The 27,571-nt window shown below is 40.4% G+C and overlaps 1 protein-coding gene across 6 annotated transcripts in view; it reads left to right on the top strand.

Moving 5' to 3' along the window:
- The window catches only part of GABPA (GA binding protein transcription factor subunit alpha), a 46,650-nt gene extending 24,226 nt beyond the window's left edge, over window positions 1-22,424 (top strand). For 4 of the 6 annotated variants that reach the window (XM_039520094.1, XM_039520096.1, XM_039520097.1 and 1 more), the window contains exons 5-10: window positions 6,716-6,961; window positions 10,321-10,515; window positions 11,364-11,420; window positions 12,318-12,458; window positions 13,972-14,164; window positions 21,448-22,424. In XM_039520094.1, coding sequence (XP_039376028.1) covers window positions 6,716-6,961; window positions 10,321-10,515; window positions 11,364-11,420; window positions 12,318-12,458; window positions 13,972-14,164; window positions 21,448-21,676 — 1,061 coding nt within the window. In that variant the 3' untranslated portion in view covers window positions 21,677-22,424. Of the gene's footprint in view, window positions 1-6,715; window positions 6,962-10,320; window positions 10,516-11,363; window positions 11,421-12,317; window positions 12,459-13,971; window positions 14,165-16,669; window positions 17,142-21,447 lie in introns of those variants that run through there. The other 2 variants (XM_039520098.1, XM_039520100.1) reach the window with 2 other exon arrangements.
- The last annotated feature ends 5,147 nt before the right edge of the window (window positions 22,425-27,571 follow it).

The following is a 27,571-nucleotide window of genomic DNA, read 5'->3' as shown; positions in this document are numbered from 1 at the left end:
AAGGCTCCGGATTTTAAACCGTGTTTAGCCTGTTCAAAGCCTATGACAGCGGGAGACCCCCACGACTCTTGTTTGAAGTGTCTCGGGGAATCTCACCAGGCCGACAAGTGTAGGATCTGTAAGGCATTCAGACCTCGAACCAAAAAGGAGAGGGACTTTTGGCTCAAGCAGCTCCTTATGGAGGTGGCCCTTAGCCCGGATCCCCTATCAGCACGCCAAGTTTCGGCGTCGGTGCACAGTGCCCCAGCGGCGGCTTCAGGTCCTGCACCACAGGGAGACTTGGATAGAGGCCTGCAGCACCAGACCTCTCCAGCACAATCCAGTACAAGTAACTTGGCACCGTTCTCTGTCGCCGGGCCCGAAGAGACAGCGTAAGCTGGAGGTGACTGCCTCTCAGCAACAGGCACTGGCACCGCCTTTGCCAATCTCAGAGTTGCATCGGCACCAGAGCAACCGAGAGTACAAGCGCCGATATTGGCACCATTGACTCCAGCACCGAGGGAGGAACCATTGAGTCCAGCGCACACTGGCTCCCCGACCTGAACCGTGGTTGAGCCCCGCCGTCCGTCGACGCCGGAGACATTTGCAACAGCAAGAGACCTCATTGCCCTCACAGAGCCGGCACCAGCACAGGCTACAGCACTGCCTCCAACTCGTGCAGTACAGTCTAGGGGCAAGCCAATCGCAAACACTACCAATTTGATGTCCTTCCCTTCAGCCTGTCGATGGCTCCCAGAGTGTTCACCAAATGTATGGCTGTCATGGCAGCCTACCTTCGTTGACAGTGGGTCCAAGTGTTTCCGTATCTCAACGACTGGCTCATTCAAGGCCACACCAGGGACCAAGTACAATCCCACGTTCGACTCACCCTAAGCACGTTCCGCCAGCTGGGCCTCCTGCTCAACAACGAAAAGTTAACTCTGGAACCAACCCAGAGAATAGAGTTAATCGGGGCAGTCTTAGACTCCAGACTCGCCTGAGCCCTCCTGCCAGACACACGCTTTCAGTCAATGGCTAACATCATCCTCAGCCTTCAAAACTTCCCGACTTCCATGGTAAAGATGTGCCTCAGCCTTCTGGGGCACATGGCTTCGTGCACGTACATAACCAGGGATGCCAGACTTCAGCTTTGCCCGCTTCAGGCCTGGTTATCAACAGTATATCGACCAGGTCGAGACAGCCTGAGCATGGTGGTCGCTGTCCTGGAATTGGTTTTGACCTCCCTCTGGTGGTTGGACCCCACGTCAGTGTGCGAAAGGTTACCATTTCACGCCCCGCAACCTTCCTTGTACCTAGTCACAAACACATCATCTCTGAGATGGGGCGCCCACCTCAGCGAACTCCAAATGCAGGGCCTTTGGACCACGTCCGAACTAACTCTGCACATCGATATACGAGAACTGATGGCAGTTCGCGTAGCATGTCAGGTATTTCGCGGAAACCTACATGGCCATTGTGTGGCAGTCCTCACAGACAACACCACAGCCATGTTCTACATCAACAAGGAAGGGGGAGCCCAGTCGTCCCTCCTATGCCAGGAGACCATTCGCCTGTGGGAGTTCTGCATAGTCCACTCAATACATCTGGTGGCGTCGTTTCTCCCGGGGGTCCAGAACACGCTGGCAGACCGCCTCAGCAGATCCTTCCAGCCTCACGAGTGGTCGATTCGCCCAGACGTCATCCACTCCATCATCCTGAGGTGGGGGTTTCTCCAGGTCGACCTATTCGCCTCGCGCAACAATTGGAAGTGCCAAGTGTTCTGTTCTCTCCAGGGACATCCCTAACAGATGCTTTCCTACTTCTGTGGAAAGACCACCTGTTCTACACTTTCCCTCCATTCCCACTAGTTCACAGGGTCCTGCTCAAGTTACACAGGGACAGGGCACGTATGATTCTGGTCGCCCCAGCATGGCCCAGGCAGTACTGGTATACCACGCTCCTGGAGTTGTCGATAGAGCCTCCGATCACACTCCCGCTGTGGCCGAACCTGATCTCACGACCACGGGCGCCTTTGTCATCCCGACCTGCAATCACTCCACCTTACAGCATGGATGCTACTTGGCTAACTCAGTTGGAATTACTCTGCTCACAATCAGTGCAGCAGGTTCTGTTAGGCAGCAGAAAGCCCTCCACTCAAGCCACGTACCTAGCCAAATGTTTCTCCTGTTGGTGTGAGCAGCGCGCCATGCCCCCCCTTGCAGGCATCGATACCGCTTATACTAGACTATCTCCCATCCCTCAAGCATAAGGGCCTGGCGGTATCATCTTTCAGGGTGCACCTGGCAGCCATCTTGGCTTTCCATCCAGGAGAACATGCTTCCTCCATCTTCTCCAATCCGATGGTCGTTAGATTTCTGAAGGGCTTAGATTGCCTCTATCCTCAAGTACAACAACCAGTTCCGGCGTTGGACCTTAACCTGGTCCTTTCCAGACTCACAGGGCCCCCGTTCGAGCCGATGACCACCTGCTCACTTCTTTACCTATCTTGGAAGACAGCCTTCCTTGTAGCCATCACTTCTGTGAGACGCGTGTCTGAGATCAGAGCCCTCATGTCTGAGCTGCCGTATACAGTTTTCCACAAAGACCAGGTGCAGCTTGGCCCCCACCCTGCCTTTCTCCCCAAGGCAGTATCAGCTTTTCATGTGAACCAGGACATTTTCCCCCGGTCTTTTATCCGAAGCCACACGCTATGCGGCAGGATCAACGTATGCACTCCCTTGACGTTCATAGGGCTCTAGCCTCTTATATCAAGCGTACTAAACCGTTCAGGAAAACGACCCAACTTTTCGTTGCAGTGGCCAACCGGATGAAAGGCCTACCGGTCTCCTCGCAACGCATCTCCTCATGGATCACAGCCTGTATCCGTGCTTGCTACTACTTAGCCGGTGACCTGACCCCACGCCTCACCGCCCACTCCACGAGGGCTCAAGCCTCATCGGCCGCTTTCTTGGCCCGGGTCCCAATACAGGAGATCTGTAGAACTGCTGTTTGGTCATCGGTACATACCTTTGCCGCTCATTACGCGTTAATTCAGCAGTCTAGAGACGATGCCAGATTTTGTTCAGCAGTTCTGCACTCAGCGATGTCTCACTCTGACCCCACCGCCTAGGTAAGGCTTGGGAGTCACCTAATTGGAATCAATATGAGCAAACACTCGAAGAAGAAAAGATGGCTACTCACCTTTGTAACTGTTGTTCTTTGAGATGTGTTGCTCTTATCCATTCCAAACCCGCCCTCCTTCCCCTCTGTTGTAGTAGCCAGCAAGAAGGAGCTGAGGGGGCACTGGGTCGGCTAGGGTATATATCCAGCGCCATTAAGGTGCCACTCCAGGGGGCTCCACAGCCGACCCACCACATGTTGCTAGGGTAAAAATTCTCCAATCATGCATGCAGCACATGCACACCTAATTGGAATGGATATGAGCAACACATCTCGAAGAACAACAGTTACAAAGGTGAGTAACCGTCTTTTCCTAATTCTGTCATCTTTTCTCAGGTAGAGCTTAATACTCTTAAGAAAGAAAAGCAAGAATGAACTTGTTTTAATAGCACTAATTTACAAAGAAAAATGCAAAAAAATTATGTGGGTAGATGATATTAACTTCTGTGGCAGTAACACCTAAAGACCCAGCCACATTGTGCTAAGCACTGTACATACTGTGACAAAGCTCTGTCCTTATCTCCGTGGGTCCCATGTTTCCTGGTGGATTTTGCTAGCCTCAGAGGCTTGCTGTAACCCTCTGTGTAGCCCTTCTCTCTCTAGAGGCAAGGGTCACAGCTTACTGAGCCATTTTTATCATAAGCCAGAAAGGGAGGTGAGGAGAAGCAACCCTCCCTCGCACAGTCTCTGTTGTCTCCCAGTTTCAGTGATTAATCAGGGAGGGAAGAGCCCAGGCCCGCCTTCTGCTCTGGGCTCCAGCCCAGGGACCCAAAAAGTAGCAGGTATGGTAGCTGACTTTTTGGAAATAGGACATGTACAATTCCCTGGGCCACTTCCCCACAGCAGCCCCCACTCAATATCTCCTTCACCATTACCTCAGGGCCTCCTTCCTTGCACCTGATATGGATTTGTACTGCTTCGTTCCTCCTATAGCTCCTAACACACATGCCTCGCTGACTAACTGGGAGGCTTTTAACTAGTTCCAGCCAGCCCTTGATTGGCTTTGGGTGTCCCAATCAACCTAGCTATCTCCACTGCCTTCTAGAAGGATCTTAATTGGCCCCAGGTGTCTTGATTAACCTGGAGCAACTGCCATTTGGTTACCATGGGACCAGGGATTTGTTTAGCGTGGGCCTAACATACCTGTTCCTCACTACTTTACAGTAGCCGTCTGGCCTTGCCCTGTCACAATACATAACAAAGAGGCAGTTGCTGCCTCAAGGAGCTTAATATAGATGATCCAGCAGGTTTATACAGTAAACAGTACAGGTGTAAGGTGAAGGATAGAGTAATGGTTCTCATCGGCATGATAAGCAGTAATCACGGCATGCTACCTACCCAACCGTGGTGAAGTGTGTTTGTAGACATCATAGCAGAAGTCAATTTGAAGGAGAACAAAGGTTTTGTGGATTTTTACTTTAAATTCTAGAAGAGGTACTGTGGCAGAGAGCGCATAGGTGCTTGTTGCAGAACTTGAAAAATGTGCAGCCAAGACTGGCATAATTGGTGCAGAGGAGATGGGTGTCATCGTCTTATTGAAATATCAGAGATGATGGTTAAAGTGGTGATAGACCAGGGGTCAGCAGCCTTTCAGAAGTGGTGTGCCGAGTCTTCATTTGTTCACTCTAATTTAAGGTTTCACGTGCCGTAATACATTTTAACGTTTTTAGAAGGTCTCTTTCTATAAGTCTATAATATATAAGTAAACTGTTGTATGTAAAGTAAATAAGGTTTTTAAAATGTTTAAGAAGCTTCATTTAAAATTAAATTAAAATGCAGAGCCCCCCAGACCAGTGGCCAGGACCTGGGCAGTGTGAGTGCCACTGGAAATCAGCTCGCATGCCACCTTCGGCACAGGTGCCATAGGTTGCCTACCCCTGTGATAGACTATGAAAGGCCTTTTAAAATAAAGATAAGTAGTTTGTGTTCAATGCGTGAAGAAGGGAGAGTCAATGGAGCGGGACATAGGGAGTGCGGGTGACCAGTCAAATTATGAGCTAGGAAAATTATTTGTATCTGCATTTGAATGGATATAAATTGGGCAAGATAGCATTTAGGCCACATAGGAGGTTGAGTAGTCAATATGAAATGAGGGGCTAGATTAACCTTTTAGGTGTGTGGTCAGAGAGAACAAACCAGGTCTCAAGGTGTCCCACGGAAAGTAGCAGCAGGATTTTAGACACTGCCTAAGTGTGTGTATCTAGAGAGAAAGGTCGAATAGTAGTAGATATGTTGTTAAAATAGGATAGTAGAGTGACTTCATGGAGAATTTAGAAGATGAGGGTAGAAATTTTGAGTGGATTTGCAGTTTGATGGAAAACAGGTTGTATGACCTAGCTTCATGGTCTGGTTTTGAATTGTTGACCCTTAAAAATGTAAACTTAAGATGACACATAATGATAATGTTGGAGAAGGGTAACGAATGAAATCTGGCAGTATCCAGGAGGTATTGATAGGTAGGCTTACTTACAAGGGAGACAAATGAGAGCAGAAGTTTGGAGTGAAGAATGACTATAAGATTTCTTGGAGAGAAGTAAAGGCCTGAGTTATTTTATAATAATCATACTATCATCATGATTTATATAGCACTTCAAACTGCTTTATAAACATAAATCTTCATAACACCCCTGCAGAATACATAAATACTACTTAACACATTTTACAGATAGAGAAGTTCAGGTGGAGAAGCTAGGGTCTGACCCCGAGCCACAGAACAAATTGCTGGTAAAGCTGGATTTAGAACTTCAGCATTCTGATTTCCAGCATTCTGATCCATGAGATCACATTGCCTCTTTAAGAGTATGTCTATGCTGCAATAAAAAAACAAGTCTCAGAGCCAGGGTCAATTGATTTGGGCTTGCAAGGCTTGGCTGGAGCCTGGGCTCTGAGACCCACCCCCCTCTCAGGATTTGGGCTCCAGACTGAGCTTGAACAGCTGCACTGCAATTTTTAGCCCCATAGCCTGAGCCCCGTGCCCAAGTCATCTGACCCAGGTCAGCTGCAGCAATGCTGCAGGTGTTTTATTGCAATTTAGGTGTACCTTATGGGATATCTTAAAGTGATGCTAACCAAAGTGTGTGTAATAATTTCAAAGACAATTTAAAAGTAACCACTTTTAAAGACTGAAAGTGGTACCTATTTTTGAGCCTACTATATTTCCTTCATAGGACAAGTGTAATAGTTCCTTAGGTATGCATACAGAGCTGCCAGTTGAATATGTGTGTGGGGGTATATATAAAAACTGAATTTAAAACGCATGGGATTGTGGGGTGAAGGGACATAGTTATTTGTTTGTTCACTTTACTAAATTATAAGTGTGTGCTTAAGTGAAGGGTAAGAAGAAATATTACATTGGGTTTGTTATCCTTGATAGTGTTGAGTCATATGAATTGTTCTGAAAATATGATGCTAACTGTGAATGCATCTGGTGTTTTCCGTATCTGATTCTTGGCGTGTAGTAACAGTAAGTTTGGCGAGATTTAAATGAAACGGGTAATGCTTTTGCAGTGCTCAAAGATACGATAAGGTAAAATATGTTATTTTCATCCATATCTAGGAATAGAGCCCAAGTTAAACATCCTTGAAATTGTAAAGCCTGTGGAAACTGTGGAGGTAGTTATCGATCCGGATGCCCACCATGCTGAAGCTGAAGCTCACCTTGTTGAGGAAGCCCAAGTGATAACCCTAGATGGCACAAAACACATTACAACCATTTCAGATGAGACCTCTGAGCAAGTGACCCGATGGGCTGCAGCGCTGGAAGGCTACAGAAAGGAGCAAGAACGCCTTGGAATACCCTATGGTAATAAAACATGATGTCGAGTAGCTTGTATGTTTTTAATAATTGAGAATTATTTGATATTAGGTATGTTATAAGAGACATCATTTATTAAAGTGCTCAGATACCATGATGAGATTTCATATGCTATGGTGAGGAGTGCAGTACAAATAGCTTGATAGAGTAAGTAAAGTGGAGGTGGAACTATGGCTTATAATTCCTTGGTAGAAGAGGGTAAGTTTCCTCCACAGCTTACTTAAAAATGTGTTTTCTCCCTGGTCTAGTGCATAAAGTAGTTTAAAATATGTGTACTAGCAGATAAACTTTCTGTGTATGAATTTGACTTTGGGTCCAGTTCTCTGGGGTTCCTGACTCTCTTTGGGCTCATTAAAGACTGTAGTAGTGGAGGATGCGGAGCACCTGGCAGTATCAGATTTGTATGAAAAGCCACACTTAGATTCAAGTACTTAATGTACCTAATTTTTAAACTTCAATAATCTTTTCAAAAGAGGGTCACCATGGAAGAGACTAATTGTTCTAACATTATAGCATATGTAATGTCTGTAAATGTGTTCTGGAAGCTAAATTGAAACATTTCTTTTGAGACCTATACCACACTTGAACCCTGGACTCTGCAGGTGAAAATTAGCTGTGTTAAAACATTGTAATGTACTCTCCAGTGATATTCACTAAATCAACCTGTAATATGTAAACTCCCAGAAACTTTCCCTTTTTTATACTTTCCCTTTGACATACAAGCATTTCTGAATTCACTTTAATTATGCTAGATACCTTGTTAATTGAGGGTTTGATACTAAAAGCTTAGGGATATTCGTGTGAATATCTTCTGAAATTTCACAGCTTGCCATCCTATAATGCAAGAAGATAAGTTACACTCTTCAACATAATATTAAAAACATTTAGTGTTAAGTTGATTTACAACAGTTTATTTAATAGATTTGTTAGTATTAAAACTTTGCTTTCTCAAAGAAGAAAATCAGCATTGTGAATGTGACACCTTTGTAATTTCAAAGGTTTGCAATTGTTTTCCATTACGTAGGTGAGAATTTTCTAGAAAACAAAAATTGGCCTCTTTTATGACAAAACCCAAGTATAGACATTTTGGAATTTTTCTCTTGGTAGTAGAAATGTCTTAATCAAGTGAATGCCAAAAAGGATAGCTTTTACACACCATATCAGGTTTTCCTGACTTCGAAGGATTAGAGAAAGGAGGCACTTGAGGACCTTTTGTATTCTGAATGTATTGTTGGTGCTTTATAATAATATATGCCTCTGTAGTTTTTTGTAAATGAATTTTTGTATGATTCCTCAAAGATGAGATTTCATTTTGCCTGACCCTTCTATAAATGTGTGTAAATTGCATTTCTGCTAGGAGTTGAGAGTTTTTCAACGACATCAAGGCTTTCTGAAATCACTTGCCTCTTTTGAGAATCCAGAACGCTTTGCAACAGACAGACAGAGTTGTAGCTCGGAGTAAAATCAAACCCTGTTTTGTAGTGATACTGTACACTCTATTCCTTCCCATTATTTGCTCTGACTTGTAAGCTAACAACTAACCACCATCCAGGAATTTTCCACCCTTTAACATCTCTCTTCTGTTTCTCCAGTTTCATTCTTGTGTCAGAGAAACATATAAGGTGTACTCCACAGCTGTTTCTAGCTGTCATTTTCTCCTTCAGCTTATTTTTTCTGGAAGCCTGGAACAATCAGAAAATGCTAAATCAAAGGAATAATGCCCCCAACTGCTTTTTGGAGCCGCAGTTTACCAAGAGGGACCTTAAGTGCATTGGCTTCTCAGAGTGAAAATACAAAGTTCTTTCAGGAGACAAGGCAGCAACCGAAGTAGATAATTTTTGGTGTTGTGGCAGACAGCTTACTTAGCTCTTTTAAGAAACAAGAAGCTCACTGTCTGGAGAAGAGGAGGTTCTTTGTGACGTCCAGGAGCTATGATGAGAACTCTTACTACCAGCAGCAGCACCATTCCTTGCTGTCTTCTGCCCGCTCGCTTTAGAATATTTCTTGGGAGCTAAGTCTTAACCAGGAATGTTCTCATATTTCCTTTACTATTTCTGGGGACTAGAGTGCTGCAAATGCAAAGTTAGCTCTTTAAAACGTGATTTTTAAAAAACTCTGGCACTGCCCGTTCTTCTTGCATTTTGGTGGATGTGCCAGCAGTCCCAGGTTCAGAACTGTTGAAGTGAGAGGTTTCTGCTGACCATGTACAAGATCCAGACTCTGTCGGGGAGAGTTTCATGACCAGTGGGAGTGACTGCTAAAGCATGTTTGTCTCAGCCATGAAACTCAAAAACCTCTCAAGAAACCATATAAGATACAGCTCTTGCTTTTTCCTAGGTGAGGGAATGATAGAACTTTCCTGATCAATTCTGTTCAGAAAATCACAGAAACTATATCTGTGCCTATCCATGATGCCAAGTTGCTTTTTGTTAGGGCTTCCCAGAGCTCTTTTGGGATTTGGAGGCCGAAGGTAGATTCCAGAGTTATGCTGTGCTCACAGAAGCATTATTATGCAGTATAGTGTTAGCCTAAAGAACCTACAGGCTATGACAATAGTAACAGGAAAAAAAATTGACCCTACATGTGAAACAGTTTTTGACAGCCGTCTGTTCTAACTGTTCACCCAGTTGGCCTAGTTACAACAAGGCACAAAAAAAAAAAAAAAAATCTTCATCCTTCTCCCAAAAGGGTTAGGAAGCTTAATGATGTTGCTTAGAGCTCTCACTAGCCACCAATATCCTCAGCTACTCCCTGGTTGCACACAGTGTTACTGACCTAGATCGTGGTTGGGAAAGGGTATCCCATCCCAGCATAGGGAAGGCTAGTGTTTCATATTGGAAGAAATGAAACAAGAAAATTGGTAGAGAGAGCAATAGAGGGCTCAGAAATTTTCGTAGATGGCGAGAAGAAATGGTCATCCAAGTCAGAGGCTTGCATTGTACTCCAGATACTGCACTGTCTCAGGCAAAGCCATAGAAAGCAAATTAGCAAGGCCATAGGAATAGTTTTGTAGTGGCATCTTGAGAATCAAAATTTCATTTGTGTTGTGGCTTTCCACACCTTCTACTGTCTTCCCTTTTTGTTTCTCTATGCAAAGAATGTTTGTGGTGTAATCAGGCTTTGTTACTAAAACTTAAGAATTAGTGTTTTTTTTTTTTTAAATTTAACTCATTCATATGACTTTTCAGTCATATTTGTTTCAATCATATGGGACAGTGTTTTTTCTCTGGTTCTTTTTATTGCTAGTGACTATAGGGAATAGTTCTGTAGTGTCTAAAATGGGCAGGGTGACGCACCTTTTACAGCTTTTATCAGTTGTTTAATATATTTTTCTTCTTTTTTCCTAGACCCTGTACAGTGGTCAACAGACCAAGTACTCCACTGGGTGGTATGGGTGATGAAGGAGTTCAGCATGACTGACATAGACCTCAATACTCTTAGTATTCCAGGCCGAGAGTTATGTAGCCTCAATCAAGAGGACTTCTTCCAGAGGGTCCCTCGGGGAGAAATCCTTTGGAGCCACCTGGAGCTTCTTCGAAAATGTATGTGAGCTTTTTCAATGACTGATTTAGTTACTATTTTTTTCTGTGGAAAGATAAAGACAGCTGTGAACAGTCCAAATTATTTTCCCACTTTCCATTAGCAGTGAAAGGGAGGGTGTCAAGTACAAGATAAGGGAACATGTTAGAATGAGAGTATTTGCTGTTACAAAAGAAATGTCCCATCTTTCCTCAAATTTTATTCCTGTTAATCTAATACAAGAAGTACGGTACAAGAGGTATGGCTCTTACAACATACCTGAGAATTCCTGATTTATGTTTTTATTATTAGCTTTAGTTCATCTTCTGATTTGACAGATTATTTATATTTAAAATTTTATATATTATATTTATAATTAAATATTAAGTGCTATTTAATATACATTGCAGTTTCACAATGTAAATGTGAATGTTACTAAGCTAATTCTTTAGCTCATATACACTGCAGCAAATCTGTTGTGCATTCATGTGTATTCAATGTTTGGATACAATTAGGTAGGCTGATTTTCTGTCTGTGACATTTGTAAAAAGTACATCATCTAAGCAAAATGGAAAGCTTGTATGGGTAAAGAATTTAAAAAAGTGTGTGTAATATTCTAAAAATACATTAGTGAAAATAAAGCTTCATCCCAGATTCCTATAAGGACATAAAAAAGGTTGTGCGTACTTCTTCCACATGGTATTAAATATTTACTCTTAAAAATCATCATCTTTATATACTCTGCAACCTTTATGTTGTTTCTCTGCATTCCTTTCTTGTTTTCTCAGTTATAAAATCCATTTGGCATTCAGTTGACTTATGAGGGTAAGGATTTGAATAAAGATTTAAATATTTTTCTTTTACTTGGCAGATGTATTGGCTAGCCAAGAACACTCTGGAGAAATAGCAACAGTTACTATTGATCAGCGTGAGTAGTCATGCCAGTAAATTATTAAGACAGGTGTTTGTCAACAAGAAATGTGGGTTCAGCACTTATGCTACCAAAAAGTGAGAAAAGCCACAGAGAAACTTTTGCATGTTTTTCAACTTGAAAGCAAAGCTTTAATTTTTTAGCCAATGTAAGAGTTTAATCAGAATTATGAATGTTTCTAACTTTCTTCTTATTATGATCAATAGACTTTCATTATTCTATACCATAATGTGACACGAGTGAAATATTTGTAATATCAGCTGTTCAGAACTGCATTCTTGGTGAACATATATCAGAAATAAGTTCTATACTGCATTGCTAACACAAATTCCATTTTAAATGGTAGCAACAATTTATATTATTCTTAAGGTGAAGGTTTGTGAATATCTGAGTAGCTGTCTGGAGGGAAAAAATTTTGCACACACACACACACGTTACGAACTGACCAGTCAACAACACGCCTCATTTGGAACCAGAAGTACCCAGTCAGGCAGTAGAGACCAAAAAACAGCAAATACCGTACTGTAATGTGTTAAATGTAAACTACTAAAAAGGGGGGGGATTTATTTAAAAAAAAAAAAAAAAGACTTGACAAGGTAAGGAAACTGTTTTTGTGTTTGTTTCATTTAAATTAAGATAGTTAAAAGCAGAGTTTCTTTTTTGGATAACAAAATTTCAAAGCTGTATTAAGTCAGTGTTCAGCTGCAAAATTTTGAAAGAACAACCAGAACGTTTTGTTCAGAGTTCTGAACAACCTCCGTTCCCAAGTATTTATAGCACTAGTTTCTAAAGTTCTACACTGTGTGTGAGTGTGTGTGTGTGCGCGCGCGCGCTTGTCAGGTTTTTGTACCAATAAGTTATAATTATTGTTCTCCAATGTTTGCTGTTTCACAGCTGTGCAAATTATTCCAGCATCTGTACAGCCTGCTACCCCGACCACCATTAAAGTAATAAACAGCAGTGCAAAGGCAGCTAAAGTACAAAGAGCACCAAGAATCTCAGGAGAAGACCGAAGTTCACCTGGGAACAGAACAGGTATTTTCTCAATTTTATTTTAATGTAAATGCTATAAATATTTAACAGTTAAATCACATGGTGAATTTGTAGAATACAGCCACATCCCTTACAGATATGATTTTGCCAAATTTTCTAAGTGCTGCTTGCTTGGTTATGAGGCCTGTAGGGAAAATCCAGATGCGACAGGAAGTGCTGATGCAGTATGTAGCCCTCAGACCTTTTGAGTTAGTACTGAATCAGTGCCCAGCCTGGTGCTAAAGAGCACTACCTTGATGGAAGTGCTATCTTGTAGATGAGACAAACCCAAGATTGACCATTGCCTTAAATGTGCCCCCCTTCCTCCCACTCAATGCCATTTGCTCAATTGCCATTTATCTTCTCTTTAGTGGATCATTCAGGAAGGAAGCAGCGATTGGCAAATATGTTCCAGAATTCTAACCTGGTGTCATGGAGTGTGGGGGGGACACAAGGCTCTGCACCCCCGGCTTCCTGCGATTCACCATGACTTTCAGCCAGCCAGTAAAGCAGAAGGTTTATTTAGACGACAGGAACACAGACCAAGACAGGTCTTGCAGGCACAGACAACAGGATCCTCCCCAATTAGGTCCATCTTGGTGTCCCAGGGGCAGCACAGCCCCATTGGGGGATCAGAGCCCGGTTTGGGCTTTCCTCCATTACACCAGCCAGCTCCTGAAACTCTCTCTCCCCCAGCGTCTCCTCCCCCACCTTTGTTCAGCTTCCCGGGGCAAAGGTGTCACCTAGCCTCTAATTCCTTCCTGGGTTTTCACGTTACATGCTCAGGTATGCTCCCTCAAGGCCAGTCTCCCATCCCCCCCAATGCAGACCATCCTCCCAGGCCAACACTTGCCACTCAGCATTCAAAGACCACATTAGTCAGACCTGGCATTTTGCATACTGTTTTAGTTTTCCTTCTTACACTGCTGGTAACACTGCTAATCCCTATGAAGTAAAGGCACTTTTAGGAAAACTGCACTTTAGCTATGTACTTTAATTTCAGAATTCTCCTTCGATTTTCTTATCCAAACTCTTTGTATCTTTAATATTGTATCAGCTTCACCGTTACATTGCTTCTGTCCTCCAATATTTCTTTCCTTTCTGTCCCTTTCCCTCTGTTAGGAGTTGCTACTTCATCTGTCTCCCTAAAAAAAATAAAAAATCTTCCCTCTAAACCATGTTTAAGTTTTGCTTGATTGACACACTCTGCAAAGTATCTTGTGACACTAGCCAAGATTTTCAAAAATAGGATCATAGAACTAGGCTTCTAGGCCAAGATTTCAGTGAGAGCTACTGGGTGGGTTGCACTTTTGAAAGATCAGGCCAACTATTTAATTTCTAAATGCATGTTTAAGCACTTAACTTACTGTCTGATTTAAAAAAAAAAAAAAAATCTTGGCCACTGTATAACACCGATATTGAACTGTCCTAAACTGAAGCTTATGAAATCTTAAAATAACTTTAGCGCTGTAGAAAATAACTTTTGTTTCGTTTTAATGACTTTTTATCTCCATAGGAAACAATGGCCAGATTCAGCTATGGCAGTTTTTACTAGAACTTCTTACTGACAAAGATGCTCGAGACTGTATTTCTTGGGTTGGCGATGAAGGGGAGTTTAAACTGAATCAACCTGAGCTCGTTGCACAGAAATGGGGACAACGTAAAAATAAACCCACCATGAACTATGAGAAGCTTAGTCGTGCTCTACGGTAAGCAGATCTACAACTAAATTATTTCATGAAATGGTTGTATACTTCCCTCTAACTGTAGTATGCTGCCAGTTACATAAGATCTTTTGTGATTGCACATCAGTTAAAAAACAGACAGTTACAGACCACCATGCCACCTTCTGCTGCCGTTCTCATCAGCTGAGCAGGGTGGGTCGTTACTTAGATGTGTGAGGGGTTGCCTTTAGAAAACAAATGGAAAATACTATGATCGATAATCTTTGGATAATATGTTTAACAATTTCTTGGGGAAATAGTCATGGAAACAACTTTAGTTACAGAATTTAAGATGTATGTCTACACTGCATCCCACTGGCAGCGGCGTGTAGGGTATGTGTAATGCTCTCGCCATTTTTTCCACATGCTAAGCCGCTTCATCATTTCTTGGGCCGGAGAGAACTTGCCCATTAAAAATCTGATACATTGTCATTTTGGAGCTTTGACCAATAAACACCATATTAAGGTGTTGAAGTTAACTTGCACGTTAAAAATACAAAACAAAAAAACTGTAGTTATGTTGCAGTATTTCTGGAGTTATGCAAAAAATGACATCTATCTCATTTTGAGTATCATTGTTTCACCTCACCTACAGGCCTAAAGCACCACTTGACAGCTCCACATCATACTTCAACTAATTGCACATAAAATAAGCTTTCAAATCATATATGATGTGGGTGTGTGTAGCATGGGTACATTAAACTCCCAAATTATGGCCCTTTTTGGAGATTTGCCGCATGCCAAACTGTTATAGAATTTCAGATTTTACATAGTTTTTTTTTCTACTAAGTATCATTCTTAAAATGCTCGTGTGTGCTGAAAAAGACAGGTCCAGGACCTCATTAGCATCCTTACTGTGAGAACAACACAAACCAAAACACACAATTGATAAACAAATAGCTCCTGCTCTGTTTCCAGCCAAGTATCACCATCTGATATATTGAACTTTCACAAGTCAAGAAAACTGAAATGCCTCAACTAAGCTATTTTCCTTCATCTGGGTTTTGTAGTTTTGAAGTCAGTGGGAATTGTGCTCCCAAATCATGTTCATGTTAAGGGTCACATTTACAAAAACATTTAGGTACCTAAATATATGGCCTTAGGACCATAACTTTAGACTCCCATTTTAGCAAATTTTGTCCTGTGTGTATTTAAAAGAAAGTGCACAATAACTTTTCATTAAACCAATTTTTTTTCAGAGTTAACAAAGTAATAGATTTTATGCCACTTAAAAACATTGTCAATAGAATAGATTAGGCACATTTTCTATAAAATAAGATATAGGAGGCATTTTTGGGAAAGGCAGATGAACAAGATATCTTTCATGATTTAAATGTGCTGAGTCTGTTTAAAACAAAAAATTACTACGCTGAACTTTGAATATTTCACCTTCTAAATTGGAGTACAACATTTAAGTAAAATTTGAAAAATTAGTAAATATCGATCTTTTAAATCCACTATAAACAGTTACTGTATGTCCCTGCACATTGTTTAAACAGGTATAATTTAACAGGTCTTATATGTATCAACACACCCCTTGCATTAACAGGCCCAGTGCATGCCATTGTGGCATTTCTGCAGCTCCAGTGTTGTGATAGGCACCGTTTGACACATCCATAGATAGATTCTGCACAGTTATGGGGGATTGGCTCTAGTGACATTAGCTTGGGTACCAGTTCTCTATTGTGTTTGTCCCAACTCATGTTGTCTCATAAGGGCAGTGTGGGATTGTAGCAGTTTGCCTGCCTCCACACCGTGGCTTGAAAGTGAGTTTTTTGGATGTGGTAGCACAGTGCACCATTTGTTGGGATCAGTGCCTCTAGTGATCGACACTTGGAGAACTTGTTGCAGCTCTACTCTTTAAGTAAATTGTACATGTTGCAGATGAACTTTTTCTGCTGAAATGATTTTCATTCTATAGATCATCCTTCCCTAGGTTTCTTAGGAATCCATGTTTCTCCATAAATATTGTCCAAGCCATTTTCTTGCTGTGCCCAGCAATATGGGAAATAGTATCAAAACCTGTCAGTGCCTGGAAGGAAAGGGAGATGACAGAATTGACAGGCACTAATAGTATTTTTCTCTCCAAAGCAGATTCTTCATGTAAGACAATGAACTTGTAAGCACCATCACAGTGTAGAATAAGGTTTTCTTTGAAGGTTTCCATATGACTTAAAAATATATGTGGGACATCTCCACCAGCTTCATTTGAGAAAAAACAGTAATGTCCATACCCGTGAAAGTTCCAAAACACAGCCCTTTTTTGCAATGTTTTCTCTCATTGCTAAAACAGACCATTGCCAAGTCAGTACCACTCTGAGTGGTTTCATAGTTAGTGGTGGTGTTGTCTCAAGAAATGTTTATAGCAGTTACGGTGGTATTTCAATTCTGAAACTATTAGGTCACTTACACCAGCTATATGTATACTAAGCTCATATTTATACTCTGCTGTCTCTAGTATTTGTTTGTTCATTTTGAATGTTGTTACAGAAGAAAGTTGTTTGTTTGGAAACTTCCATCCTGGCAGAAATGCAGAGACTCCAGTTCACTAGGGGGACCTTGCTCTGAAGCACTGTTGAGGTTTTGGAGATTGTAATGCAAGATGGGATTTTCAGTTCAGCCTTACTGGTTGATGAAGTAGCTTCATTGGATTTTAACAACTGCTAATTTTACTTTTATCTGCATATGTTGCATAACAGTTTTATGCCAAAGTAATTACTGCCTGCATTTAGATTGAAGAGCTGTTAGAATTCTGTTGGTTGCATCTGTATTTAGAAATCTGGGTTTCTGTCTTGTGTTGGTTTCCCCTTGTATTGTAGTCAATCCCTGTTCACTAGAAGCAAAAACTGTCCTTTTTCACTTGTTGGCAAGATATTGTTGAGGAATGCTTCAGGTTCAAGACTGCCTCTGTGTTTCATCTATGGAATACCTGACAATAATAATAAAATGTAATTAAACACTACCTCATGAATATTGAATAAATATTTACCAGAATGTAGTTTATGCCAAGGCATAGGTATCCAAATCAATACTCAACTCACTTACACTGTAAGTAAAAGTCAGCTTTAGGTTGGATTAGTGCTTAGGGCTAATAGTAATATAATTTATATTTTTGAAAGAGAAGAACTTACGGAAATAAACTATATCATACTATGTTGTGTATGATACTTAGTGTAAAGCATAGCAGGGCATTTAATTCCCAAGATGTCTGAAAAGTACTTACTTAAGTATTTACTTAATCTTAAATGTCATCCTTAATGCAAAACAAACAAAATTCAAGTGCATATCATCACATAACCAGAGGAAACAGAAAGTATGATCTTCAACAGAGATCGCACCCTGCATTTTTTGTTAGCACAGGATTCCAAACTAGGAACATAGTCTATATTTAGTACCTCTCCTTCACTTTTTTTTTTTTTTATTTATTTTTTTTTTTGGGTAAGTTACAAATGATAACAATTTTTTGTTTTTACTTACCTTAAAGTTCAAAATTCAGTTTGGTAAACATCATTTTCAAATTCAGCACATTCAAATTATCAAATAAAACATGTTTACCAACTTTCTCCAGAAATGCTTTTTTTCAATTTATCTGGTAATTTGGCCTACTCTAAAATACAAGGTTGATGCTGCAAATGCTTATGTGATTTTTTAAGCACTGTTCATGTGAGTAAAGTTACATACAAGCATAAATGATTGCAGGATCAGGGCCTAATTTTTCAATATCTTGATATTTTTGCCCATAGCGAGTTTGTAAGATTCAGATAAGAGACACAGTAGCTTGAGATATTTAAAGTTTATTTTGAAGTAAATGCAGTTTTTATTTTCAATCTGAAGCGATATAGCACAAATTTCCAAAGAGGATGGATCTAGACTGTTCTCAGTGGTACCAGATGACAGAACAAGGAGTAATGGTCTCAAGTTGCAGTGGGGAAAGTTTAGGTTGGATATTAGGAAAAACATTTTCACTAGGAGGGTGGTGAAGCACTGGAATGGGTTACCTAGGGGGAGGTGGTGGAATCTCCTTCCTTAGAGGTTTTTAAGGTCAGACTTGACAAAACCCTGGCTGGGATGATTTAGTTGGGGATTGGCCCTGCTTTGAGCAGGGGGTTGGATTAGATGACCTCCTGAGGTCCCTTCCAACCCTGATATTCTATATCCATTTGCGGTTGATTCTATATCCATTTGCGGTTGTAAGGTATACATGAAAAAATTTCTTGCAATACCAAAATCACACTAGTGGTTTTAAAGGTTTTATTTTTCTTTTATAAGCAAACTAAGTGAAAGCAGCAGAAGAACTCAAGAATCACTTTCTCATCACCAGGATGTTTTCATAGTAGTTTACGTAAACTGAAAAATTAAATTAAATAGATTAATTAAATAATTAAATAGATACTTCTTCTGGCAATTCACTGAAAAAATATATATATATATAAAAATATATATATATTTATGTTTTGTTTCTCAAAGTATTTTTCTTTTGGCAGCTGCATCAGTACTAACATGTTATCTAACATTTAGATGTCTGTGGCAATATTAAATGCCTCCTGCCACTGGGAAAATTTTGCTGACAACTTGAATTTTTGTTTAAAAAACAAACTTGTGACTTAAGTTTTGTTTACTAATTTATTAAAACTACTGTGTAAATTTGTGATTAATACAGTAAATGATGGTGATGATGCTGGTGAAGGTGGTAGATATTCTACCCAGTTATCAGAAGAATAAGCAGATTAAAAGTAGTTCATGTAATGCTCCATGAATACAAAGAACAGAAAGCAATTGGTCTGTATTTTGGTATGTATTCTTGACTGTGCCATCAGTGAATTGCCAGAAGAAGTATCTATTCAATTATTGATAGAAACGTGACATTGCTCATTTTTAATCTTGTGCTTTGCAAACATCCATAACTTTTGTTTCAGCATAATCTGAAACATACCAACAGATTAAGAATTCCTAAACATTCATTAATTTTCTGTATTTGTTTGTTTTACTCTCTGTATTGTGCATTGCATCTATAACAAAATTATGTAAAAACTGATATAAATATTTCTCTGTAGTTACTATACTGACTAGATTCCAGCTCTTGTGTCTCTTCTAGTATGAGATATGAGACAGCTGCACTATCAGTTCTCAAAGATACCCTCACTTTTGACCTTTTGATATGTATAGACCAGGAGTCGGCAACCTTTCAGAAGTGGTGTGCCGACTCTTCATTTATTCACTCTAATTTAAGGTTTTGCGTTCCAGTAATACATTTTAATGTTTTTAGAAGGTCTCTTTCTATGTCTATAATATATAACTAAACTATTGTTGTATGTAAAGTAAATAAGGTTTTTAAAATGTTTTAAAAGCTTCATTTAAAATTAAATTAAAATGCAGAGCTTCCCGGGCCAGTGGCCAGGACCCGGGCAGTGTGAGTGCCACTGAAAATCAGCTTGCGTGCCGCCTTCAGCACACGTGCCATAGGTTGCCTACCCCGGTATAGACAAACTCTTAATTCTCAAGACCCTCTAGTATGTTCTACTTTAGTTCTTAATGACTACAGTCACAAGTGCATCTAATCAGACTTCATTCCACTTACAAGAAGTCTTCACCAGTCTCTGTGGTTTGCCAAACCAACTTGGGTATTTCTCATTCTGAAAGTTCCAGTTTTTGTTTTAGGGCATGTCTACACTACCCATGTTACAGTGCAGCTGTGGCAGCGCTGTGACGTGGGCAGTGTAGTCAAGCTTTATCGCCGGGGCAGAACTCTCCCAGTGATTTAAAAAAAAAAAAAAAACCACCCGAATGAGCTTTATCACTAGGAGCCACAGCCCTGTCTACACTGGTGCTTTTCGGTGCTAAAACTTTTGTCACTCGGGTGTGTTTTTTCACACCCCTGAACGACTAAAGTTTTAGCACTGAAAGTGGCAGTGTAGACACGGCTTTAGTCTGAAGTGTGTCATCTGCAAAATTTGGTGTCTCCAAAGAGATTTGACTGGGAGGCAAAAGCTACTTCAGTCATTTACTCAGTTTTGCTTGGAGATTAGAGACCCTCTTTATTCCTTGCTTATCAAGGACTAAAGAACATCTCAGAAGTACAGATGACCTGGCATTTGTTTTGTACACAAGCATGCCTTTCAAAGGATTGAAAATCTGAGAGCCAAGGGAGTTTCCAGCTATCTGATGCTAGAAGCATGAGGGTAATCCAGTCAAATGATATTTTCAGAGAAACTGAACCATAGCTGGGTAATTTTCTTTCATTATATTTGTGCCTTGCACAAATTTATCACAATCCCACTAAACCTCAGAAGTCCAAATTCATTAATGCCTGAGGCGAGGAGAGCACAAAATACAACTGCAAAAAGTTTAATTTGTCTCTGGAGTACTATAGATCATGTATAGAGTTTTATGTTGTCTTAACTGCATTCTGTTTGGTGTGGTCTATGGTGGTAACTCTGTTGTGATAAAACATGAAAAATGTTGACCATAAAAGGGTAATTAATTCATAATTAATTGTAAACATAGATAATGGATGTGCTTCTGACTTTGAGTTTTAGTAGGTCCTGCATTTAAGTTATACAAAGGAAAGAGTGAAACTCCAGTGCTCGCTATTGAAAAGTATCCTGTAGTTTTAGATGGGCTATATTAATATACAGTCCCACTCTTTCCATAATCATGAATACAATGTGACCCACAGCATTCAGTTTGAAATTAGCTGCTTTTTCCGCGAAGGGAGTAAGCAAGAGGCAAGGTTATGGGACCTACAGGGTCAGTACATGAGGGTGCATACTGAAACTGACCTCCTGCAACAGTCTGGTCAATTGTCCTTGTAGCTGAAATTGCCAAGAGTCTCTCTGCCGCTCAGTCAAAAATAATCAGCGAAATCTTGCAAAAATCTGGCCATTCTGGTGTACTGTCACCCCAGTGATGCTCAGTCTTCAAGCAGCCTGCATCCCTGTGGGATTTGTGATGGCGATGATGAATTGATTTAGTAACATTGCTCTCCCAATAGCTCAGCCAGATAACTCAAGAAAGAATTCATATTCCACTGCGTTCGTTTCCTCTTTACATTTATGTTGAAAACAAAACAACTCTAGCACAAGACCATTGAAGTCTAGTTTTATGTTGGTGGATAAAATAAATCTTTATCAAGATCTTACAATGAGAAAAAGAACCTACCTTTTAGCGCTACAGCATCTTTAAAGGTGATCATTTGTGGGGGTGCGTGGGTTTCGTACACTGAATATTGCTCTGTTACTTTGCACTGATTTTGCTTTTTCTCATTTAAGGTATTACTATGATGGGGATATGATCTGCAAAGTACAAGGCAAGAGGTTTGTGTACAAATTTGTCTGTGACTTGAAAACTCTCATTGGCTATAGCGCAGCAGAGCTGAACCGGTTGGTCACAGAGTGTGAGCAAAAGAAACTGGCAAAGATGCAACTCCATGGCATTGCACAGCCAGTCACAGCAGTAGCACTAGCTACAGCATCCCTGCAAACCGAGAAAGACAATTAAGCACTAGGACCTGAAAGTGGGAGCCTGAGGCCTTTCTTATATACCCAGAGCAGTTATCTTTATCAGAATGGGAAGCTTCTTTTTATTCCTTGACAGTACAATATGATGCATGATTTTCTACAAAGAACTGAGATTCCCATAAATTTGGATCTTTAACAGCATATATTTCAGTGTATGTTAAGGGATCACCACAACTTCTTCAATGTGAAGAATGGCACACTGTGTCATGTAGTCTGCTGAAATTGGTGAGGAAAGCTGAACTGATTCATGTTGTATGTCCAGCCCTACAAAATACTTGTTCCAGCATTTTAAGAAAAGTGAAGCATCTATAGAAAATAGACTGGTCAATAGTTTGAATTCAACCCTTTCTGCTGTTTTTTTTCTCTATTGAACTACAAAATGGAATTGGATGTGTACACAGTTAAAGCAGGAGCTGCCCTTAAACATGCCTGTTAATCTCATCTAATCAAGCAGAGCAGGAAGAACAGACACATTAAAAAATAATACAAAGCATCAAGTCCTTAAGATAATTTCTCTGTTTATAAGCAAAGAAAACTAAGAATAGACTAAACTGAAGATCAGTGCTGAAGAAAGAGATCCAGGTTTAAGTCTGGCTTACATCAAAAGCCAATTATGAGTATTTCATTGAATGTGTAGCTAACATGCATATACGAGGGCAAATTCTTAACTTTTGAAAAATGTTATGCTGGCTACTCAGCAAAAGAAAATGAATAAAGATTTCCATGTTTTTCCTGTCAGGTGATTAAAAACTCGAAAAGATATCCCTCACCCAAAAATAAGTTTTTATTACTCTATGCTGCAGAGTATATTACCCAATACTCCTTATACCTGCACTATAGTTGATCTTGATGAACTGAAGACTTAAGTTAATCACATTCAGCAATTCTTTCCTGTTTAGAATCAAAATGAGTTGCAAATAAGTTTATAAAAATCTAAAGTTTGACTTCCAGATTATTGTATAGTCTGCCCTGTTAAAATATGAAAAAATATAGTTTCTTATTAAAAATTCCTTTTTTCCAAACTTCAAATAATGTTTTAAGGCCTCAGAAACAAAACTACACATTCCTGAGGCCTAAGCAGGGCACAGTTAAGGGTTTGGATACATTTTTCAAAATATATATAATTGGAATGTATCCTGAATCCAGAGATTGGTATAAATACTACTTCATTCAGGCATATACATGTTAATATGTACAAAACTGTGTCTCCATGATTTTTGAGCGTCTCCATTAATGACTTGCTAGACTTCTTCTGTTAGTCTGAATAGAGTATCTTTTACTTTTTGCCCCTTTGTTTAAACAGTATGAATATTGTGTTACCATGCATTTTTGCTGTTCTTGCAAGCAGATTTTTTTTAAATAAGGAACCATCAGCAGAATCTGTGGTGTCACTTGACAAATAGTAAAAATATAATTGCATAAGAGAAAATCTTTAGTACCATGTTGAAAGGTCAAGTTACTCTTAAAACTTTTAAGTCAAGAATCTCGCTACACTGACAGACGCTTAATGTAAAATGTACTTAAACTGAGTGGTGGAAGCACTATGTTATTGCTGTTGACAAGCAAAGAGAAACTGGCTTTCGAGGAATTGGAAATATGTGAGACTTGTATATTTTTAGGGTTTATTTTTTCAGGGTACATCTGGGAGCTGAGGTGTTTTTTCTTAGTGGAGGTGCATCTCCATGCCTCTGCTGTAGGCCTGAGGATCTCTCTCATGCCATCTATCATTTAAGTCTCTTTAGCTGCCATCACCACCATTGTAGCTTTCTCTTGTCAGATTCCTCCAGTGACTTTAAATTTACCATTCTTGAATTACTGAAGCACTCCTTCATTTGCCAAAAGGCTGAGCATTCTGCTTCTGAAAGATGTATTAGCTTTATAAGAAGCTACACAAATCCTTTTTAGTCCATTACAAGTCCTTTTTTACAGATATGGGTAAATCAGTCAGAAGTCAAGTCAAATGTCTAGCTTGTATGACTGTTATAGTACAGTTGTAGCCCATTTTCACTATCAAGCATTTGAAATCTCTTATGTAAATAACTGAGGTCACTATCTTGCTTATGAAAGGAGAAAATTAGTCTGCAAGTTGCATGGCTAACAACTTTTTTCTGTGTCCAGAATTCCATTTGTGCAAGACAAGGATGGGCACTGTAAATACAAGCCACAATTCAAGTAGCTAATTAAGAAATGTGATACAACTGCCCCTTAGAACACTGCTCAGTCTTTCTAGCTGAGGTCTAAAATACTGCAAGTGGGCAGAGAAAGGAAGGGTTTAAAATGTTGACTGACCAAATCAGTCTAACGGAGGATGAATTAATATTAAAGCTAATAAGTAAAATTGATGCTTTACCCTTGAATATACATAGTCTTATTCCATTCTGTTAGGAAAGATGGCATCAAAACTTCCCATGTAAATACATCTGATTATTATTTTGAAGCCCTTTAATTTAGTAAATATGATTATCTCTTTTGGGTTTGTCTATGTGCATTTTCTTTCCTGGTAGGATCTGCTGCTCTTCCACCATGTTCTTTTCATTAAAAAAGGACCAATGCATTTTCCAAACAGCATAAAGCTGTTGTCAAATTTCCTGTAGCTAAGAGAGAAATCTGACTAACTTGATGTCTTCAATTAAATAAAGGATGTAGAATATTATATGTCTATATAATTGTTTTGTTGCTGCCAGAAAAAAAAAAGTGTAATCCCAATTTTTTTGTAAAACGGGTTTTGCATACATTTTTACTCTTTAAATAAAGACACTTATACTCTGCTAATAATTATGTATTACTTTTGTTTTGAATTTTTTTGGTAATTTTACATGAAACAATTATTTTCTATTTTTATTCTGATAAAATATTTGTGCATAAAATGTCAATATAGTAAAATAAAAAAACTGTTACACAGCTAATGTTTTGGTGATGATTCATTTGTTTTTCAGAATAGCTTCCACGGCTTTTTGGTTTTTTTGAGTGGCAGCTAGTTTTAAAGATTAGTATGCACAGTTTCATTTTCAACAACTAAAGAGCACAAGAAAAGAGGCAAAAATTAACTTCAAGCTTTCTTCAAAACAGATTTTCTTCACCTTAATATTAAAACATCTTTATCTTTTTGTACTTGGTCTAGAACTACAGAGTTTGTCTTCAGACAGGTTTGGTTTTGTGATACATTTCCTGTTGTTTGTGCTACAACACAAACAACAAAACTACAAGAGCATGAGGTGGATTCAGTATACATCCATGATGGAATTAATTAGAATGTGACCACGGAACCTTTTCTAGAAATCTTTCCTGTAAGGATGTTCTATATATGTGTGCAGATTAATGTGAAAAGGGCCAGTTTCATTTTAGTTTGAGTTAACATACATGTAAAATATGCTACTTATGCAAATATTACATGTCACATTTTTGTTGTTGCATGTAGGCCGTATTACTGGTTGGTGATACACGAGCCAGAAAGAACACAGCTTGACTTTTAAATTCCAGGAGTTTCTGTGCAGATGATAGTAGCTAAATATATTTTACTTTTAAACTGAGCAAAGCTGCTATGGGATTTTCTGAGACACAAGTATAGAACTTGGCAATGCCCATTTTTTAATGCACTCACTTTTTGGAGTTCAACCACACTTTAAATATGTAACCCTTTTTTAAAATGTGGCTCTTTCTGTGCCCGAATTGTTCTCTTTATACTTTTGTTTTGTAAATATGTGGAACGTGTTGGATCTGATTTCTATATTACCTCAGAGGTGTAAAAGGCCTTGTTAAAGAGGATGCTCATCAATGATTTCATATATTACGGCACACGTCACCTACATGCTGTATAGCTTTGTATGGTCTGGAGAAAAATCTATATCCTAATTAAAACATACCTCCAGATCTTCTAAATCGGTATAGTACCAATGCAACCAACAAAACTATGCCGATTTACACCAGCTGAGGATCGGGCCTGTATTAGCTAGGGTTTAATTTTTTAATAATATTACAAACAGTTCTCATCTTCCTGTTAAAAGAAAAAAAAAGTGTCAAGAGTTTTTTGTCCTTTTAGAGCAGGGATTCTTAACCTTTTTCTTTCTAAGCCCTTCCTCCCACTCCCTGCACCTGGCACCCTACTTAGGTGTATTTTGACTTCTATTTTGGGGGACCAGCTCTGCATGGCAGGGCTTGGGGAGGGAGCACCACCTCCAACCCAACTCACAGCATGCCACCCAGTCTGTCTGGGTTGGGGGTGGAGGGTAGCTAGGGACTGTGTGCAGGTAGCTCAGGGTGCAGGGGGGGGGGGTAGCTAGGGGCTGTGTTCTGGGGGAGGGGCCCCCTGTGGTCACTGCTCCCTGAGGGAGATGGGTCCCCCCCCAGCCAGGCAGCTTTTACCAGCTTTGTAAGCAGTCAAAGGGGGCTGGGAGCTGAGAAGCAGCAGACAGGGTAGCACTGTGGCTGACCGCTCCATAGTAACAGCCAGAGCAGTACCCACACTACCTGGCTCTGGCTTCCAGTCTCTGACCTGGGCAAGGCCTTGGTGGGAGTGAGGTGAAGCTGCTTCTGGGACTGCCCCACTCTGGTTAAGGCACTGCAAATTGGGGCACAATGCCCCTTGTGCCCCCTTCCAACTCTGCCCACGGTCTCCAGGCTCACAGTCCCCCTGAAACTGGCTGGCAGCCTCCCTGGACCTCCAATTGAGAACCACTGCTTTAGAGAAAAGGACCAAATCCCCAGTGTGTCCATGTCAGGGGCTTAATTCAGCCTGGCGAGAGACATCTGTGACTCATTAGGTCATTGCTAGTTGCAGCTGGGGTGGACTGGGAGTGTTGGTCAAGAGGAGGAGGAATGCGTAGGGAGAAGAGTTTTACAGGCACCTCTGGCTGGGAGTGGCAACTGAAAAGGGATTGTGTGAGGTAGGCCTGTCTGAAAAGAGTTTTAGTCAGGGTGACCAAAAAGGTTGCACCGAAACCAGAACAGCCTAGTAAATTATCTCAGGTTGGAGAGGGTTCTGAGGAGTGTGCTCCTGGCTGAGAGATCGGGAAGGGAAGTATGATGCTTGAGAAATGGAGGCGGCCAGGACTTGGTAGTATGTGAGTCTGTTTTGCTTGTTTTGTTTTAAGTCCTTTCTATTGGATTGTGTTTTGGGGCCCAGAAGACCCACGTTATCCTGGTAACACTTTACTCAAGTATCTTTGTGTGTGTGTGTGTGTGTGTGTGTGTGCGCATGTGCACACTTGAGAGGCTGGATCTATCAACATAACACTGAAGGGCAGCAGGGAAGGAACTTCTCCCCTGACATAAAGCGGAGTACTGTTACAGTGAGACTTCACTGAGGGAAGTGAGTCAAAGGGTTGTCTGTCATGAGTGTCAATTTGCATGTTTCTGTTTTCCAGTCGCTCTGTAAGTAGACACTAGTGGTATTGTAAGAAACAAAGCAAACCTAAATCCAAGGTTAGAAACTGTATTTTAATGATCTATGGCCATATACACACACGTGATTATTCTTGCTGTTTGGCTGATCATATACATGAAACCTTTATGCCAGTTAATTAATGGGTTCAATATATCTAGGGTCTCTCTTGATAAACAACTAAACCAGCTGGAGCCACCACCATGAAACCTGAGAAAACTAAATGCACCCTCCCTGGTCATCCTTAACAGGCAAAACTGCCTCTCTCACAAGCACTCCAAGACTGTACAGACTAAGGAAATTCTTTTGAGGGGAAAGGGAACACAGCCATAAACATGGGAGAAAGCAGCAACAGAATATATGCAAATAGAGTGTAAAACACCCACCTACCCCTTTCAGTAACTGTGGTAGCAGTGTGTCTCACGCCCTTCTCACCTGCCAGTAAAAACATCCCACAGGTGACTGCACCATGGCACCCTTCCACCAAACCCTCCT

Source organism: Mauremys reevesii, linkage group 1, assembly GCF_016161935.1.
Source record: "Mauremys reevesii isolate NIE-2019 linkage group 1, ASM1616193v1, whole genome shotgun sequence".
Lineage (NCBI taxonomy): Eukaryota > Metazoa > Chordata > Testudines > Geoemydidae > Mauremys > Mauremys reevesii.
This window is presented reverse-complemented; position numbering and strand designations above follow the sequence as displayed.